The sequence below is a fragment of the Eretmochelys imbricata genome, chromosome 6 (assembly GCF_965152235.1).
Source record: "Eretmochelys imbricata isolate rEreImb1 chromosome 6, rEreImb1.hap1, whole genome shotgun sequence".
Taxonomy (NCBI): domain Eukaryota; kingdom Metazoa; phylum Chordata; order Testudines; family Cheloniidae; genus Eretmochelys; species Eretmochelys imbricata.
This window is the reverse complement of record NC_135577.1, coordinates 90,335,849-90,349,741: the sequence shown is the minus strand read 5'-3', so window position 1 is coordinate 90,349,741 and position 13,893 is coordinate 90,335,849. Positions and strand designations below refer to the sequence as shown.

Here is a 13,893-nt window from a genome sequence, read left to right as displayed (position 1 = left end):
CAATTGCTCGTGAGAAGGGTCCCTGAAGAGGGACAGGGAAGGGGGGTAGAAGGGAGGGCCGGCTACAAACTGCAGGGTATAGCCCGATGAAATCACGTCCATCACCCAACGGTTCGAGGTGATACAGGACCAGGCCAACTGGAAAGAGCAGAGGAGGAAAGAGAGAGATGGATCCAGCATATTGACCGAGGCATTGTCCCAGGGCACACCCTTAAAAACGACTGTTTCTGGCCTCCCTGGTTTCTGTGAGGGTCAGGTTGTGCAGCTGAATGGGAAGATGAAGGATATTTCCGTTTAGGCCTCTTGTCCTTGTCTTTCCTCCTGTAGTTCCCCAGGACCTAGAGTGCGGAGGAGGAGGAGGTGGAAGGCAGAACAGCTTCCTGGCCTGCTGAGGGGTGTGAAGGCACAAGGACTGGAGGGTGGCTCGAGAGTCTTTAAGGCTTTGTAGCCTCATTTCTGTGAGCTTGGAGAAGAGCACCGTCCCCTCAAACGGGAGATCCTGAATAGCGGCCTGCATCTCTTGGGACAACTGAGAGGTCTGCAAAAATGAGCTGCGTCTCATTTCCACCGCAGATGTGACCACCCTGGCCGCCGAGTCAGTAGTGTCCCAGGCCATCTGAAGGACTCCCCTGGCCACCGCCATGCCTTCGTCCACCAGCGCAGCAAATTCCTGGGCATGATTCGGTGGGAGAACCTCCTTGAATTTATAATTTCAACCTGTGGGACTCGTCGAATATCTGCCCAATGATGCCTGGTGATCTGACACCCTAAGCTGAACACCGGCTGACGAATAAACCTTTCTGTCAAATAAATCAAGTCTTTTGGCATCCTTATTTTTGGGGGTGTCACTAACGTGGTCCTGTCTGTCCCTTTTGACACAGCCAGGGATGCCGGTGCGGGAGACTGTGTACAGGTATTCAAAACCTTTCGTAGGGACATCTCTCTTTTCTGCTTTCTTGGAAGTCGGTGGAATAGAAGAGGGCATTTGCCACAGTGACTTGGCAATCTTGAGAACCCATGGATGAACGGGCAACATGACCTGGACGGGGTGGCAGCCGAAATAACACTGAAGAGGTCATTGGCCTCCTCCATGACCTCTTTCCTATTGGTAAGTTCAGGTTCTCAGGCACCCTTGTAAGGAGGGCCTGGTGTTCCTTAATGTCATCATGGGGACTGTTTGTATGCAATGGTCCGGCCACCACCTCGTCCAGGGATGACGACTATGATTGCACCGCCTGTGGAGGAACTTGTTCCCCTTCCTTCTCCAGGGAGGGGCCCCTGGTCACCGGGGTCCAATGTGCTGCCCCTGCAACGGATTCAGCACCGTGCTCTGACTGTGGTGCCATGGCCAGTTTATCGGAGACTGCCAGATAGGGGTGGTAGGGGACCGGCATTCACAGGCACACCCCACGGATTCCAGTATGGCCACTGGGAGGGCCACTGCCCTTGCTGTGATGTAACCGTGGTGGGTGCTGCACTGGTCTTCTACATCAGTGGTGAATCGGCCTTCAATGTGAAGGACTGAACTCTTGGTCCAAGTTGGACCACTGTCCTTCTGGCGACCACGGTGGAGCCATCAAGGCCTGAGTCCGCCTGCTAACTCTGGTGAGCAACCAGCTAGGCGAGGGCAAGTAATGATGCCTGCTGTAGAAACGGGATCGGAGGGGACCACTGCTGTGATGGTGAACAGCCCCTCCTGGGCGGGGACCGACGTCCAGGAGACCGCCTGAGGGAGGGTGACCAAAGCCTAGGGGACCTGCAGCCAGAAGCTCACCGGTACTGGTGATATAGAGACAGATGCCTCGACTTCGGAGTCCCATGCCTAGTAGACGGAAAATGTGTCGAGGACCTGGGTCTTCTGGCTGGAGACCCAGGATACGGTGCCGGGATCCGAGGTCGTGGAGATGGGGATCTGCACCTATGGTCCGGTGAGCAGGGGTGCTCCACCATCCTCTGAGGCTGCACCATGAATGGCTTGCCCTTAGGTGCCGGGGTCTTCGCCAAGTCCGCCACCTGGTGCGTTGCCTGTAGGCTCATTTGGTCTTTGGCCACCAGGACCACCTTGGGCACTAATGGCCCTGGAAGAGGCCGGGGACCCCTGTTGCTTCCTGGGGCTGGGGGCGGATCCCTGTGTAGCCCCAAAGTGGGTGCAAGGCCTGACATAGGTCCTTTGCCCGAAGTCCTCTTGTCTGGTGCCGAGGGGCTCCTCTTCTTTTGCCACTTCTTCAGCACCGGCAAAGGGGAATGGTGCCAGCTGTGCGCTCCGCACCGAAGCACAAATACTCGGCATGGGGTCCACAGTGGAGGGCTCCGACGCACTTGTGCGTTCGAAGTCAGAAGTTTTTACAAATCCGACACTTGTCTTTTCTGTGGGATTCCCCCAGGCACTTCAGGCAAGTACCATGGGGATCACTGATAGGCATGGCCTTGTGCATGTTGAGCGGGGCGTGCCCCGCTCTGGGACTCTAAGTACACTAACCAAACTATATTAAAAGCTAACTAACTACTTACAAACTACTTTACAACTATGTACAGGTAAGAGAACAAAAGGCTATAAAGAACTGCTAATGCTCTTGCGATCTGCAAGAAGAGGGTCTCTAACCGTCACTGGCAGTCAGAAGGAACTGAGAAGGCGTAGGGTCAGTGGCACCTAATATACTGACGCATGAGCGTGGCACTCAAGGGGACGCCACAGCTGACCCTATGGATACCGCTAAGACAGAAATCTCCAACAACTGTGCACGTGGGAACGCACACACCTAGAATCGTATTGACATGAGCAAGCACTTGAAGAACAGAAAATTATTCTTACTCTAGTCTCCTGACAAAATTAGCGAGGAGTGCTAAAAACTAGAACTGCATAGTGGTGTCCTGAATGGAATTCATAAAGAATTCTGCTCTTCACACTTTCCAGTTCTAGCAAGCTCTACTTTTTTCTCTATTTCTGGTGGGAAAGCTTTAGCAACAGGTGGGTTTTGTGCAATTAACCAAACATGGTCAAAAATTGGCTTAATCTAATCTCCACTAATAGCTCAACTCCACAGATGAGCTCCCTCAACTGAGTACACTTTATCTCTGGCCCTCACACTTGTCTTGGGTTTTGTCAATTGCATTGTCCCAGACTATTGAAAATTGTCTTGAATGATGATGAAAGGAGATATACGGTGATACTGTAGTCGTGTTGGTCCCAGGACGACTACTGATGGCTCTCAAATTGAGGACCAATCATTAACGTCAGAGGCAAACTGGGGAGCCAGTGGAGGAAGGAGAGCATAAGAATGATGTATTCTTTGGTGTCTGACTCGCTGAGGATGTGGGCCATCACATTCTGCACAAGATGACCCTTCTGGGTGTTGCTTCCACTTTGAATCCCAGGTATAGTGAATGACACAATCCTCACTGGAGCTTGCAAATTTTAGTTTAGACCCCCCATGCCACCTACATATGCTGGGCTGCCTTGTCAGGAACTTGACAGCTGTCAATTTTGAGCAGAAAGTAGAATCAGTTCCTATTCCAAGTCAACAGTGGTTTTTCCAAGCTCTGTGATCTGCCCAGAAGCATCACTGCTTCTGTAGTTCCCTGGACAGTAGCATTATTATTAAAATGGTGTCTTCTGTTAACTGGGAATCGCTCTTTGAGGAGATAAAATGCTGTTACCACCGGGGCAGCTGCATTAAGAGAATTATTTTTTGTATTTCTGCCAGAAATTACAAACTCATATTAGTGGCAACGAGTTGTTCAAAGGGCTGGATTATGTCATTCCTTATTGAAGACTTGGAATGAGTGTTCCAGTGGTGCTGAAGTCCAAAAAGTGTTCAAGCAGTGAATAGCAAGTATAGGTCTGCACCCCTATTAGCAGAGATTTCATCTGGTTAGGGTCACAGGGTTGGCGAGTACATGGATGGGAAAAATACAAGGTAAACCCCAATGTCAGAGGAAGTGATATTGGTGATTTCATCTTAACAGAGCATCAATGCCATAGTATGATGCTATGGGCTCCTGTGCTGCAGAAGTATCTTTAGAAAGGGACATGTGAAGATCTGATCTGCTCTAGTCCTTAAATATCTATTAGCAATTTTTGCCAGAAAAATTAATAAGTACATTTTGAAGTTTCAGTTCAAGAAGACTTTTCTTTGCTGACTGGAACTTGTATGTAGTGATGATCTTCACTGCAAAGAACCACATTGCAAGAGGCTGCATTTCAATTATATTTTTAGACTTCAAGCATCATAGGGCAGAAACGGCATTTTCATCTGGATTCTGTACAGCACTGAGCACTTTCAGTGCACAACACACAACATATATCAAAATGGGAACAAGGAACAATCTGTTACTTCTCTGCTCAAATTTGCTGCCCATCGTATTGATACGCCCACAAACTGGAGTAAGAAAGAACTACACTGAGCTTCTTGAATAATGCAATATTGCTTTACATAACAGACAAGTAGCCCATCAAACTCTTTGCCATAAGATATCATTGAAATTGAGAGTTCTGCCAGATTCAAAAAAGGACGGGACATTTATATGAATAATGAAAACATCTACAGTTACAATTAAAGATGATTAACAAAAATGAAGTTTGGTAAAGATATAAACCCTCATGCTTCTCAGCATATGGCAATCACTAAACTGAGAGGAGCAGGGGTTGGAAAAAACTGTTATGGTCCATAAATGCCCACTTTGAGGCTTCTTGCACCTTCTTCTGAGACATCTGGTATTGGTCACAGTTGAAGACAGGATGTAGTGGAATAGATGGACCCTTTCACTGTGTCATTATAACAGAGATAATCATCTTTTAGATCAGTCCTCCAACAGAATCTGAAACCTTCTCCAGTGATTCCAAATGTCTGCACAGAGATTTCAAAAGGCCTCAGAAAATATTTAACACAACACCTTTACAAACATGTAAAAACAGCGATGTGTAGTGCAGCAACTGACAGGCAAGGAGCAAATTATTCATTGATGGATAGGATTCAGATAGCTGATTGAAGCAAATCCAATGAATGCCAAACCAAATCACAGAGGAAGAGATATGAAGAACTAAGATGTAATTTTTCTCTTGTAATTGCAGGGAACTAATAATGTGAGATACCACTAACACCGATTAGCTAGTCTCAACACCTAAGTGAAAAAACAAACAACCACAGCAACAAAGTTGGTACAGGATTCTTTTCTATTCAGGTTTTTTACACCGTAGCCATAACCCCATGGTTTACTGAAGATTTCTAGAGTAAAAGCATACAAGATGACTTACGACAAACTGTTTCCTCAGCATCCATCTTATCTGTGAGGCGCAGATTAAGTAAAACATTTTTTAGCCCTTTGAAAATGCTAATTGATTGTGAACTGCTTTGTGGAAAAGCATGAGTCTTATCCTCAGGACAGACAGTTTCATTGTTCTTGAAGAGCAGAGATGTTAAGAGTGACTGAAGGCCAAGAAGGTGCGACAGTCTTTAGCGAAGCAGTGGAGCAAGTGAAAAACAGGGATGAAATGCTCTTAAGCCACCAATCTTGCTGAAGAGGTGGGTGCTGCATTCTGCACCAGTTGCTTCATTTTTAAAAATAATGTTTTCAAACCATGGTATATTGCAGTGGTTTTCAACCTGTGGTTTTTGGGCCCCTGGGAGTCCACAAACTATGTCTAAGGAGTCCGCAAAAGGTTGTCATTACTATAGAACAGTGTTTATCAACATGTGGTCCATGGATCCATGCGGGTCTGCAGACTATGTTTAAGATTTCCAAAGGGCTCTGCGCCTCCATTTGAAATTTTTTAGGGGACTGCAAATGAAAAAAGGTTGAAAACCACTGGTACTTTGCATTGCACAGTACAATCTGGAGTTAACAAAGCCATTTATGATCATAGCCAGGTCATAATCTGAGAGAATGGGGTGCATTCTCCTAGTTAACCACAGATTGTAGAAGGCATTTTTTATTCCCAATGCTGTATGAGCGCAGTGTCAGCATGGGGTCTAAGTCCCAGAAGCTGCCTGTGGATACTGGATAGGACAGCAAAGAGGATCCAACTTTGTCATATTCCACAGCTGAGTGCTCTGAATCAATCACCATCACCATTCTCTGGGCATGGACCAAGGATGTGACAATCCAGCTATTTATAATTCTGCCAGCAGTGCTGATGAGCAGTTCAAAGTGCTGGATTACTTCATTCTTTGAAGGACTGGAGTGCATGGAACATGGTGGAGATTGATGCTCTGATATTACGCAGATATAATACTTTCTTCCTGAGCCACTTCCCAACAATCTGCCCCAGGCTGATCTGCTGGGTGCTCATACTCACCACCATGCTGCAACACAGATGGCAAAGATCATAAAATTACTGTAGACGTGGATGCATTATAGTACCTGTAAAGAACAAACATCAACGTGACAGAAAAAAATTCACCGTATTTTGAGGATATTGGCAAACACTTGCAACAGAACTTTTTCATAATGTAAACATGATACTCAATTTGCACTGCCCTTCCAGTTAATTGTCATTTGCCATATCTCTTGTCACATCTGACTGGTAACAAGTGTAACCCCTCACGTGTTCTGTGTCTGTTTCTCCTTCCTTGCATGCAGACCAAGGGAACAAAAACAGCATGGCCTCCTTGAGTGCTGGCTGCTCAGTTCTGCTACAAACTGCATGAGAACAGAGGAGACACTGTGATCCCCTCTGCCACTCTCTGTTTCTATGACTCTTGCACGCTCCAGAAGAATTATTTCTCCTGGAAAGAAAAGTGTTAGAACTTGATTCAGACTGATTCTGAAGGTTATAATGAAAACATCAGCTCTTAGCGTCTGGATATAAAACTAACCCATCAAAATGGCACAGGAAGTGAAAATGGGTTCAGGAAATACCATCAGCGGTCCAGATTTGTTATGGACAGACTCCAGTTGGTAGCCTCAGAATCTTTCTGGTAGCCACTATGCTGAGGAATGAGAAAGCAACTCCTTTGAGACAAGCCTTGACTGATCGCCACAAGGACACAAAAGCCCTCTGATTTCCCGGAGTTCCTGGCAATTACTGCTTTGCGCAATGCCAACTTTGTGAGAATTCAAAGACAGTACTTTGCAACATTTAAAAACAGAAAGTAAATACTGCTGTATTATGGGATGTGTACACACAAATCTACATTTGTTACCTTCTGGTGTAAAAGCATTACATTCAAGGAGCTTGATTTTTCTATATGTAAACATTCATTCAGGTCATAAATTCAGATAGTCTGTTGTTCACCCTGAGAAAAGCTTTCAATCACACACAATGAATCAGGCTGAGAAATGTCAAGTAAACAGAAATGTATTAGAATGGCAAACAAAAACCATTCAATATTACAAACAATGGCTCTAATTTAATGTACCAAACAATGCCCTCACCAGTCTTGATTGGTTAATAAACGTAGAAGCAATTTGCAATGTAATCACTCAGCAGAGCAACAGGGAGCACAGAAGACGCTTTTAGAATTTCACTTTCTTCAAAGTGTGCAGAACAGCAATTTCAAATAATTCACCATCAACTAAGACATTTTTCAGATAATCTAGCACCTTCTCTTTCCATACAAGTCTTAACGTAAGCCTTTGGTTTGGAAACCCTGAAAGAACAAAAATGATCTATTCAACTTGCTCATTAGCAAATCTGTAACTCTGTCCATCAGTGGTGAGACAAATGATAATGTACATAAAGTCCCTACCCTATTGTTCTCAAAGTGGACAATTATTTAATCTATCTTTTACATCAGGTGAAGCCCATTTCTTGGCCAGACTGAGGTATCCTTTAGCTCTAGATCTGAAAGTCTTCATTACTTCTTTTAAGTGAAATTAAATTTTGTGAGGGGAATGAACATGCATTGATATGGAGTCAAATAGACCACCTGACCTATTGTGACCACAGGGACTTTCTGGGCTCCCCTTGAGAGGGCTTCCCACATTCACGATTTTCCATTACTTGGTTTAATTTCAAACTCAGCAATAAAGGAACTTTTTTCACACTCCACATTACTACCTGGAGTATTTCAGTACTCCAAAATTAAATTCAAACCCACAGGTAGCAATTGAAATTTAAAACAGCTGAGAAACTAACAATCCAGAAAACACTTCAAAGAACAGCTGCCCTCCAAGATGACAGAGAAGATGTAAAATTACTGTAGGCCAACAAGAGCCAAGACCTAAAAAAATAAGCTGGCTACAAAGAGGAGAGCAGGTGGCTCCTGGAGTCCCCAGGTAAGACATGCACTCAAACAGAAGCATGATGCCTCTTCCAGATGACGGCGATTTTGAACATTCTGTTAACACGTGAAGACAGACCACATTTAAAAGGTAAAACAAACACCAAGAGAAAGGCCCATGCTGTATGGCCCACCAAACTCACTGGGTTTATAGTGAAAGTTTATTGTTCTGCTTCCTAGTACAATAAGCTACAAGGTACGTACAGTATAAAACGAGAATGGCCACAAAGCAAAGGTGATACAGACATTCTGTTACAATACAGTGGAGGAAACATTCTCTGCCTAATTTTTCCACCCTACCCCACGCATAGCAGCTAAAACTACTGACCCTCCCTCCCCTCCAAAAAATATTAAAATGAAAACTCTCGCTTAGGTGCAGCGGAATTGTATGTCTTTTGGGGACACTGGTTATCATGTGCCAATATTTCAAGGAACTTTCAGAAACTAAAAACAAAAGAAACAAAAATAATCTGTGAAGATGGTAGTGACATGATCCATGCAGGATGCTCATGCCACACTGGGTTCAGTTCTCCTCAAAGTAAATGGCCTGTAAAGAAAAGAAAAGTCTGTTACACTGAGAAATGTATCACTAAAAATGGTCAGAATTCAAATACAATAAATGTAGAATCTGGAATTGGAATAACTAGGTATCCAGCTGACATATATTCCGGTTGAACTTATAATGAACACTTACACTCTTATTACTGACAATGTTTAGAGATTTTGAAGGCTGATACCCCTTTTCCTTCAATCTTGAGACGCTACACACAGGAGATTATACACCAATGAACGTGTACAACTGACAAATCCACCTACCATTCAAGGCCCCAGACAAGAATATCTGGAGGGAGAACCCTAGCAATGTGTGTGCTTTAATCTCATCCTCAACTCTTAAAAAACAGTGAGACGAAATTTGTATAATGGTGGAACACTTACCTTAAAGATACAAAAATTCCATATAATAATTGTCTCAGATATATTTGGTGCGGTTGAGGGCTCTCTCAGCAAGATGACCACTTTCATCTGTGATCTTTTCCCAATCCGTTTGTCCAACCACAAAACCAATGGCCCTCTTCCTGTCTGCATCCTTCTTTTCTTCTAGGTCTGCCCACCTCACCTATGAAGAACACAATGTCAGTAGGACAGCCCTTCAAGAATAAACACTGGAACACTAGTAGGCCTTTCCCACACAGGCTAGTGTACAAAGAAAATTCTTAACCTGCACTCAACCATTTTGGTTCTGAAATTGAAGACCCAAATCATTCTCTCAAAGGAAGCAATGGATGTTCCACCAATTACATCATTTAAAAGGGAATGTTCTGAATATATCACAGGGTAGAGAAAAATCTTGCACTGGCTGGGGGATGGACTAGATGATTAAGTCTTTTCCATTTTAACACTAATAATTCTGTGATTCAGAGCATAGTGGCTGCATTTATTCTAAGGCTTAGAGGAAGAGTATGGCTGGATGCCTACTGCTCACAGGAACCAAGAGGAAGACCACTGGAAAGTATTTTTCTGTTTGGAAGGATTGATGGCAACTGGAGGAAAGCCACAGAACAGAACAGTGCTTCTGTAAGGAAGGATTACATAGGCTTACTTCTTAGTGTTCACCACCATAGTGTGCACGAATCAGTATTCTACTGGTCCCAAACGAAATGGCACAGAGAACACGATACCACAATGTTGAGCTACAATTTTTTCATAACTATAATCTTTCTCTGCATCTACCTTGTAAGCTTAATTACATACTGGAGTCATTTAAAACTAGACTGGACAAAGTACAAGAAGATATACTGTAGGGAACAATCCTGCACTGACTGAAGGAGAGTCACAATCAATAGTTCTTTTCTATCTTTGGCTTCTATGACACATTTCTGAATGAACCTTTTCACTACCTCAACCACTGTGCTAAGTTGCTCATTCATGCATTTATGTCCCATCCCACCTTGACAACTGCCACTTCCTCCTCTACGGCTTCTTAAAGTCACTAACAATCTTCATCTCGGATCTGTTCAGACCGCTGCAGTCACCTTCTCACCCACACATAAGTGCATATATGGAATGAGGGGTTGGGGTGTGGGGAAAGAGGGCATAAAAGCAACTAATGGGAAGGTTGTAACCAGGACACAAGGTAGGAAGAGTGATGACAAGGCTAGAGAAGCAGTATCTGCAGGCAACTCACGGTGTGTCTACACAGAAACTAGACACCTGTAGCTAGCCCATGCCAGCTGACCTGAGCTTGCAGGGCTCAGGCTGCGGGGCTGTTTCACTGCTGTGTAGACTTCCAGGCTCGGGCTGGATCCCAGGCTCTAGAACCCTGCAAGATGGGAGGGTCCCAGAGCTCCTGAGCCCGGAAGTCTACACAGCAATGAAATAGTACCGTAGCCTGAGCCCCACAAGCCCATGTCAGCTGGCACAGGCCAGCCTTGGGTTTTTCTTTGCTGTGCAGACATACCCTCAAGAACAAATCTCTTCCCCATCCTGCCCTCCACTCCTGATTTCTGCTGACTCCTTGGCCCTCAATGCCCACCCCTCACTTACTAGCCCAGTTCCCCAACCTACTTAGTTCAATGTCCTCATTCTGCTAACCCAGTGTACAAGGAAATAACTTTTACATGTATTTCTATTACCACTAATTTTGTATAAATGTTTATACTTATAAAAATAAAAGGTTAATAAATGTAAAGAGTATTTCCCTGCTTAGTGATGTAGGGGCCCTGGTGGGGATGGAACCAGGGAGAGCTGCTACCCAACCTTGCTCCACCCCTCAACTCCCTTCACCTCTGAAAATCTCTTACTGTTTGTAAGCAAGTGGTCCCCTGGAACAAAGCTGTCTGTTAAACCATAAGACATTCATCAGAAGAAACCTCGGGTCCTCTTCTCCAGACTTATTTTTCCCTCTAGCCACCCTGCACAAACTCACACTGAGTATCACTCTCCTGCTAAACCCCTTCCTGGTCCACAACCTCCAAGTAACTACTCCACTGTTGTCCTCCCCAATCACCTTCATAGCCTCCTGCCCAAAACTCCGTAATACCCCCACTCCTCCCAGATCCACTGGCCAAACTTAACCTACTCATCCATCTACCTACACTTTTAAAAAATCAAAGACGCTCTCCACAAAAATTAGCTTAGACTAAAGGTTGCTCAATTGCATTTTCTATGACCATGATCATTAAAAATTAAGGATATCACTAGAAAGGTCAGTGTTAACATCCATACCAACCTCAATTTACATCTTATCACCCAAACACAATTACAAACTCTTCAGCTCCATGACAAACTCTTTCAATTTTAACATACAACTAACCACTATGTACACAACCAATTCCTCCCATTCCCTCTGAAATGCACAAACCTGCACTTCAACCTCAAATTTTTCCATGCACAATTAGTATAGACACTATGATTACACACATCTATAGAGAATAATATAGCTTAATCCTGCTGAGATTAGAGTTTGGATTATTGAATGTATGTTGGAATTAAAAGGGAGTTTGTTGTGGAGCTGAGGACTCAGACTATATTCTATTGATCCTTAGGGGAGTAAGACACAAGTTGGTTGACTATAGCTGTAAATGACTTTACTGTCAGTTTCCTTGATTTCAATGACTATCTTCACAGGAAATGTAATTAAGTAACCTTAACTCTAAGAGATCTAATTTTATGGTAGATTATTATTTTAAGTGATGCTCATGCAAATTTGTACATTCTTGTGTCTACATGCATTTTTACCTTCCATTCATAGAAGTATTTCAAGCAGCAGCACACAATCAGGGATGATAAAGGATCAATTTTTATTTATACAGAAGCTATTTTTCCAAAGAAAATCACTCAAACTGAACCTGCCCTGAATTTAAGAACACATGCTGTTTCCTTCACTACCCTTATTACAAAGCCTACCATAAAAATCGATTAACTTTAACAGAACATAAGTCACATACATAAAACCCATTTTATTTTCCTCTTCTCTCATATACAACACACAGTACAAACTTCCTAGCCTCTTTTCTGCATTATATACTATACCTTTTGTGCCCCCCACAAAACATACACCATACACAGAATACCCATCTCCATGGCTTCTCTAGAAAGTCTGCATCTTTATTTAGAACGTTTCCTTAAGAATGGTGTATCTTTTTCCTAATTCTCAAAATCTGAGACATATGCTGTTAATCTTTACTATCTTCAATGGCTCACTTTATCATATCAAATCTGTATGTGTTTGGAAGACCATGTTCTTAAGAACAGTCTGCCATGGCATCTAATGGGACAATGAAATGAAACAATGATTTCACACTGGTCCTATATGCAGGCAAACTGAATGAATGGTGCAGACTATGTTCTGCAGAGAGAATGCTGTATGAGTCCTTTAGAGATATTAAGCACTAATGGAGTTTATTACCCTCTTCTTGCCAGGTTCAGAAGCACGTGTATCATAGTCATCTGGAAGCTGAAGATAATCCTCCATCCTACTGGCAATTGCTTCCCAATCACGTTTCCTCTTTGTGCCTGTCCGCAAGCCATCCAGCTTGTCTGAGAACAAACACAGAGCCTCAGCGTTAAAGGAGAAAATTTGTGAAAAAGGCACACAAACAAGATGAGAGAGGGAACACTTTCAAAAGAATGAGTCTGTATTTCACAGCAGCAGAACTTGCACATCCAGATTGTGTTGATGAGTGGAATGATCTCTAGTTTGTTTCAACTCCAAAGACTCACCCCCATTTCCAATTTTTATATATCTTTCATATTAATTTTGTCAGTAACACTCAGTATTGCCGTTCGTATGAGGGAGGAAAACGTATCTTCCTGGAAGTTTACATCATTCAGAGTCCATGCTCAGCAGGCATAACACTGCTGCTGGAAGCTGTTGGTGGAATGACAGTCCCATCTATTCTGCAGTTTAACACAATATTAAAGCCACACATTTTCTTCCAAGTGTTGGGTATAATACCGTGTCAAACATGGTATAACATGCAATATCAGGAACTTGGGGTCCATCAAACTGTTAAACCTACTAAGGACTGTATAGTAAGCAGTTTTTGAAGAGCTGCTTCTACTGAACACAAAATCCTGGGACTGCAGAAAGACTCAATCTATTATTCATAGTGTGAGAGGTCTCACACACATGAATGCTCAAGAAGTAAGTTTGTCCAAAGGTCACTTTTTTCTTCTATTGCTTACTGAACCAGAGTGACCAGCCTGAGAGATGAGGTGAAACAAGATGACATTTATCGAGTTATACGAACTTCCTGTTTTTGGCCACTTATTCAAGGCAGACTGCTAGTGGTAATGAGACCAAGTACATAAGAGACCAAGTACATAAGGTTAAGGACTAATAGGTGTGAAGATATGAAACTGGCTTTACAGAGCTAAAAATAATTCCACTACCTTTTTTTCCCATTGGTGTTTACTCACTGGTTCATAATGTCATGTAGTAAGTTTGTTGCCCCTATATTTTAAACAATTTCTATAATCACTGCCACATTAAAGTATATGTAGAGTGACTTTTTACAGTTATTTGGTGTTCTCTGTAAACCATTGCCAGTGATGACAGACACACTAGCTCAGAAGTCACTGATGTTATTAAATTAGCCAACAGGAGATCTCTGAAACTAATCAAATACAAAGCAACCTATTTGCTGGGCAGCAGAAAAGAACAATCTAA

General features: G+C 43.3%; 1 protein-coding gene across 7 annotated transcripts in view; it reads right to left on the bottom strand.

Moving 5' to 3' along the window:
• LOC144266013 (YLP motif-containing protein 1-like) overlaps positions 1–13,893 on the bottom strand; it is a 140,618-nt gene that overhangs the window by 72,807 nt on the left and 53,918 nt on the right. Inside the window, exons 19-21 of one of the 7 annotated variants that reach the window (XM_077819140.1) lie at positions 12,631–12,761; positions 9,159–9,339; positions 8,362–8,769 (exon numbers count right to left, since the gene is read on the bottom strand). The exons of 5 other annotated variants lie outside the window; for them this stretch is intronic. In XM_077819140.1, coding sequence (XP_077675266.1) covers positions 9,193–9,339; positions 12,631–12,761 — 278 coding nt within the window. In that variant the 3' untranslated portion in view covers positions 8,362–8,769; positions 9,159–9,192. Of the gene's footprint in view, positions 1–8,361; positions 8,770–9,158; positions 9,340–12,630; positions 12,762–13,893 lie in introns of those variants that run through there. One more of the 7 variants, XM_077819142.1, reaches the window with a different exon arrangement.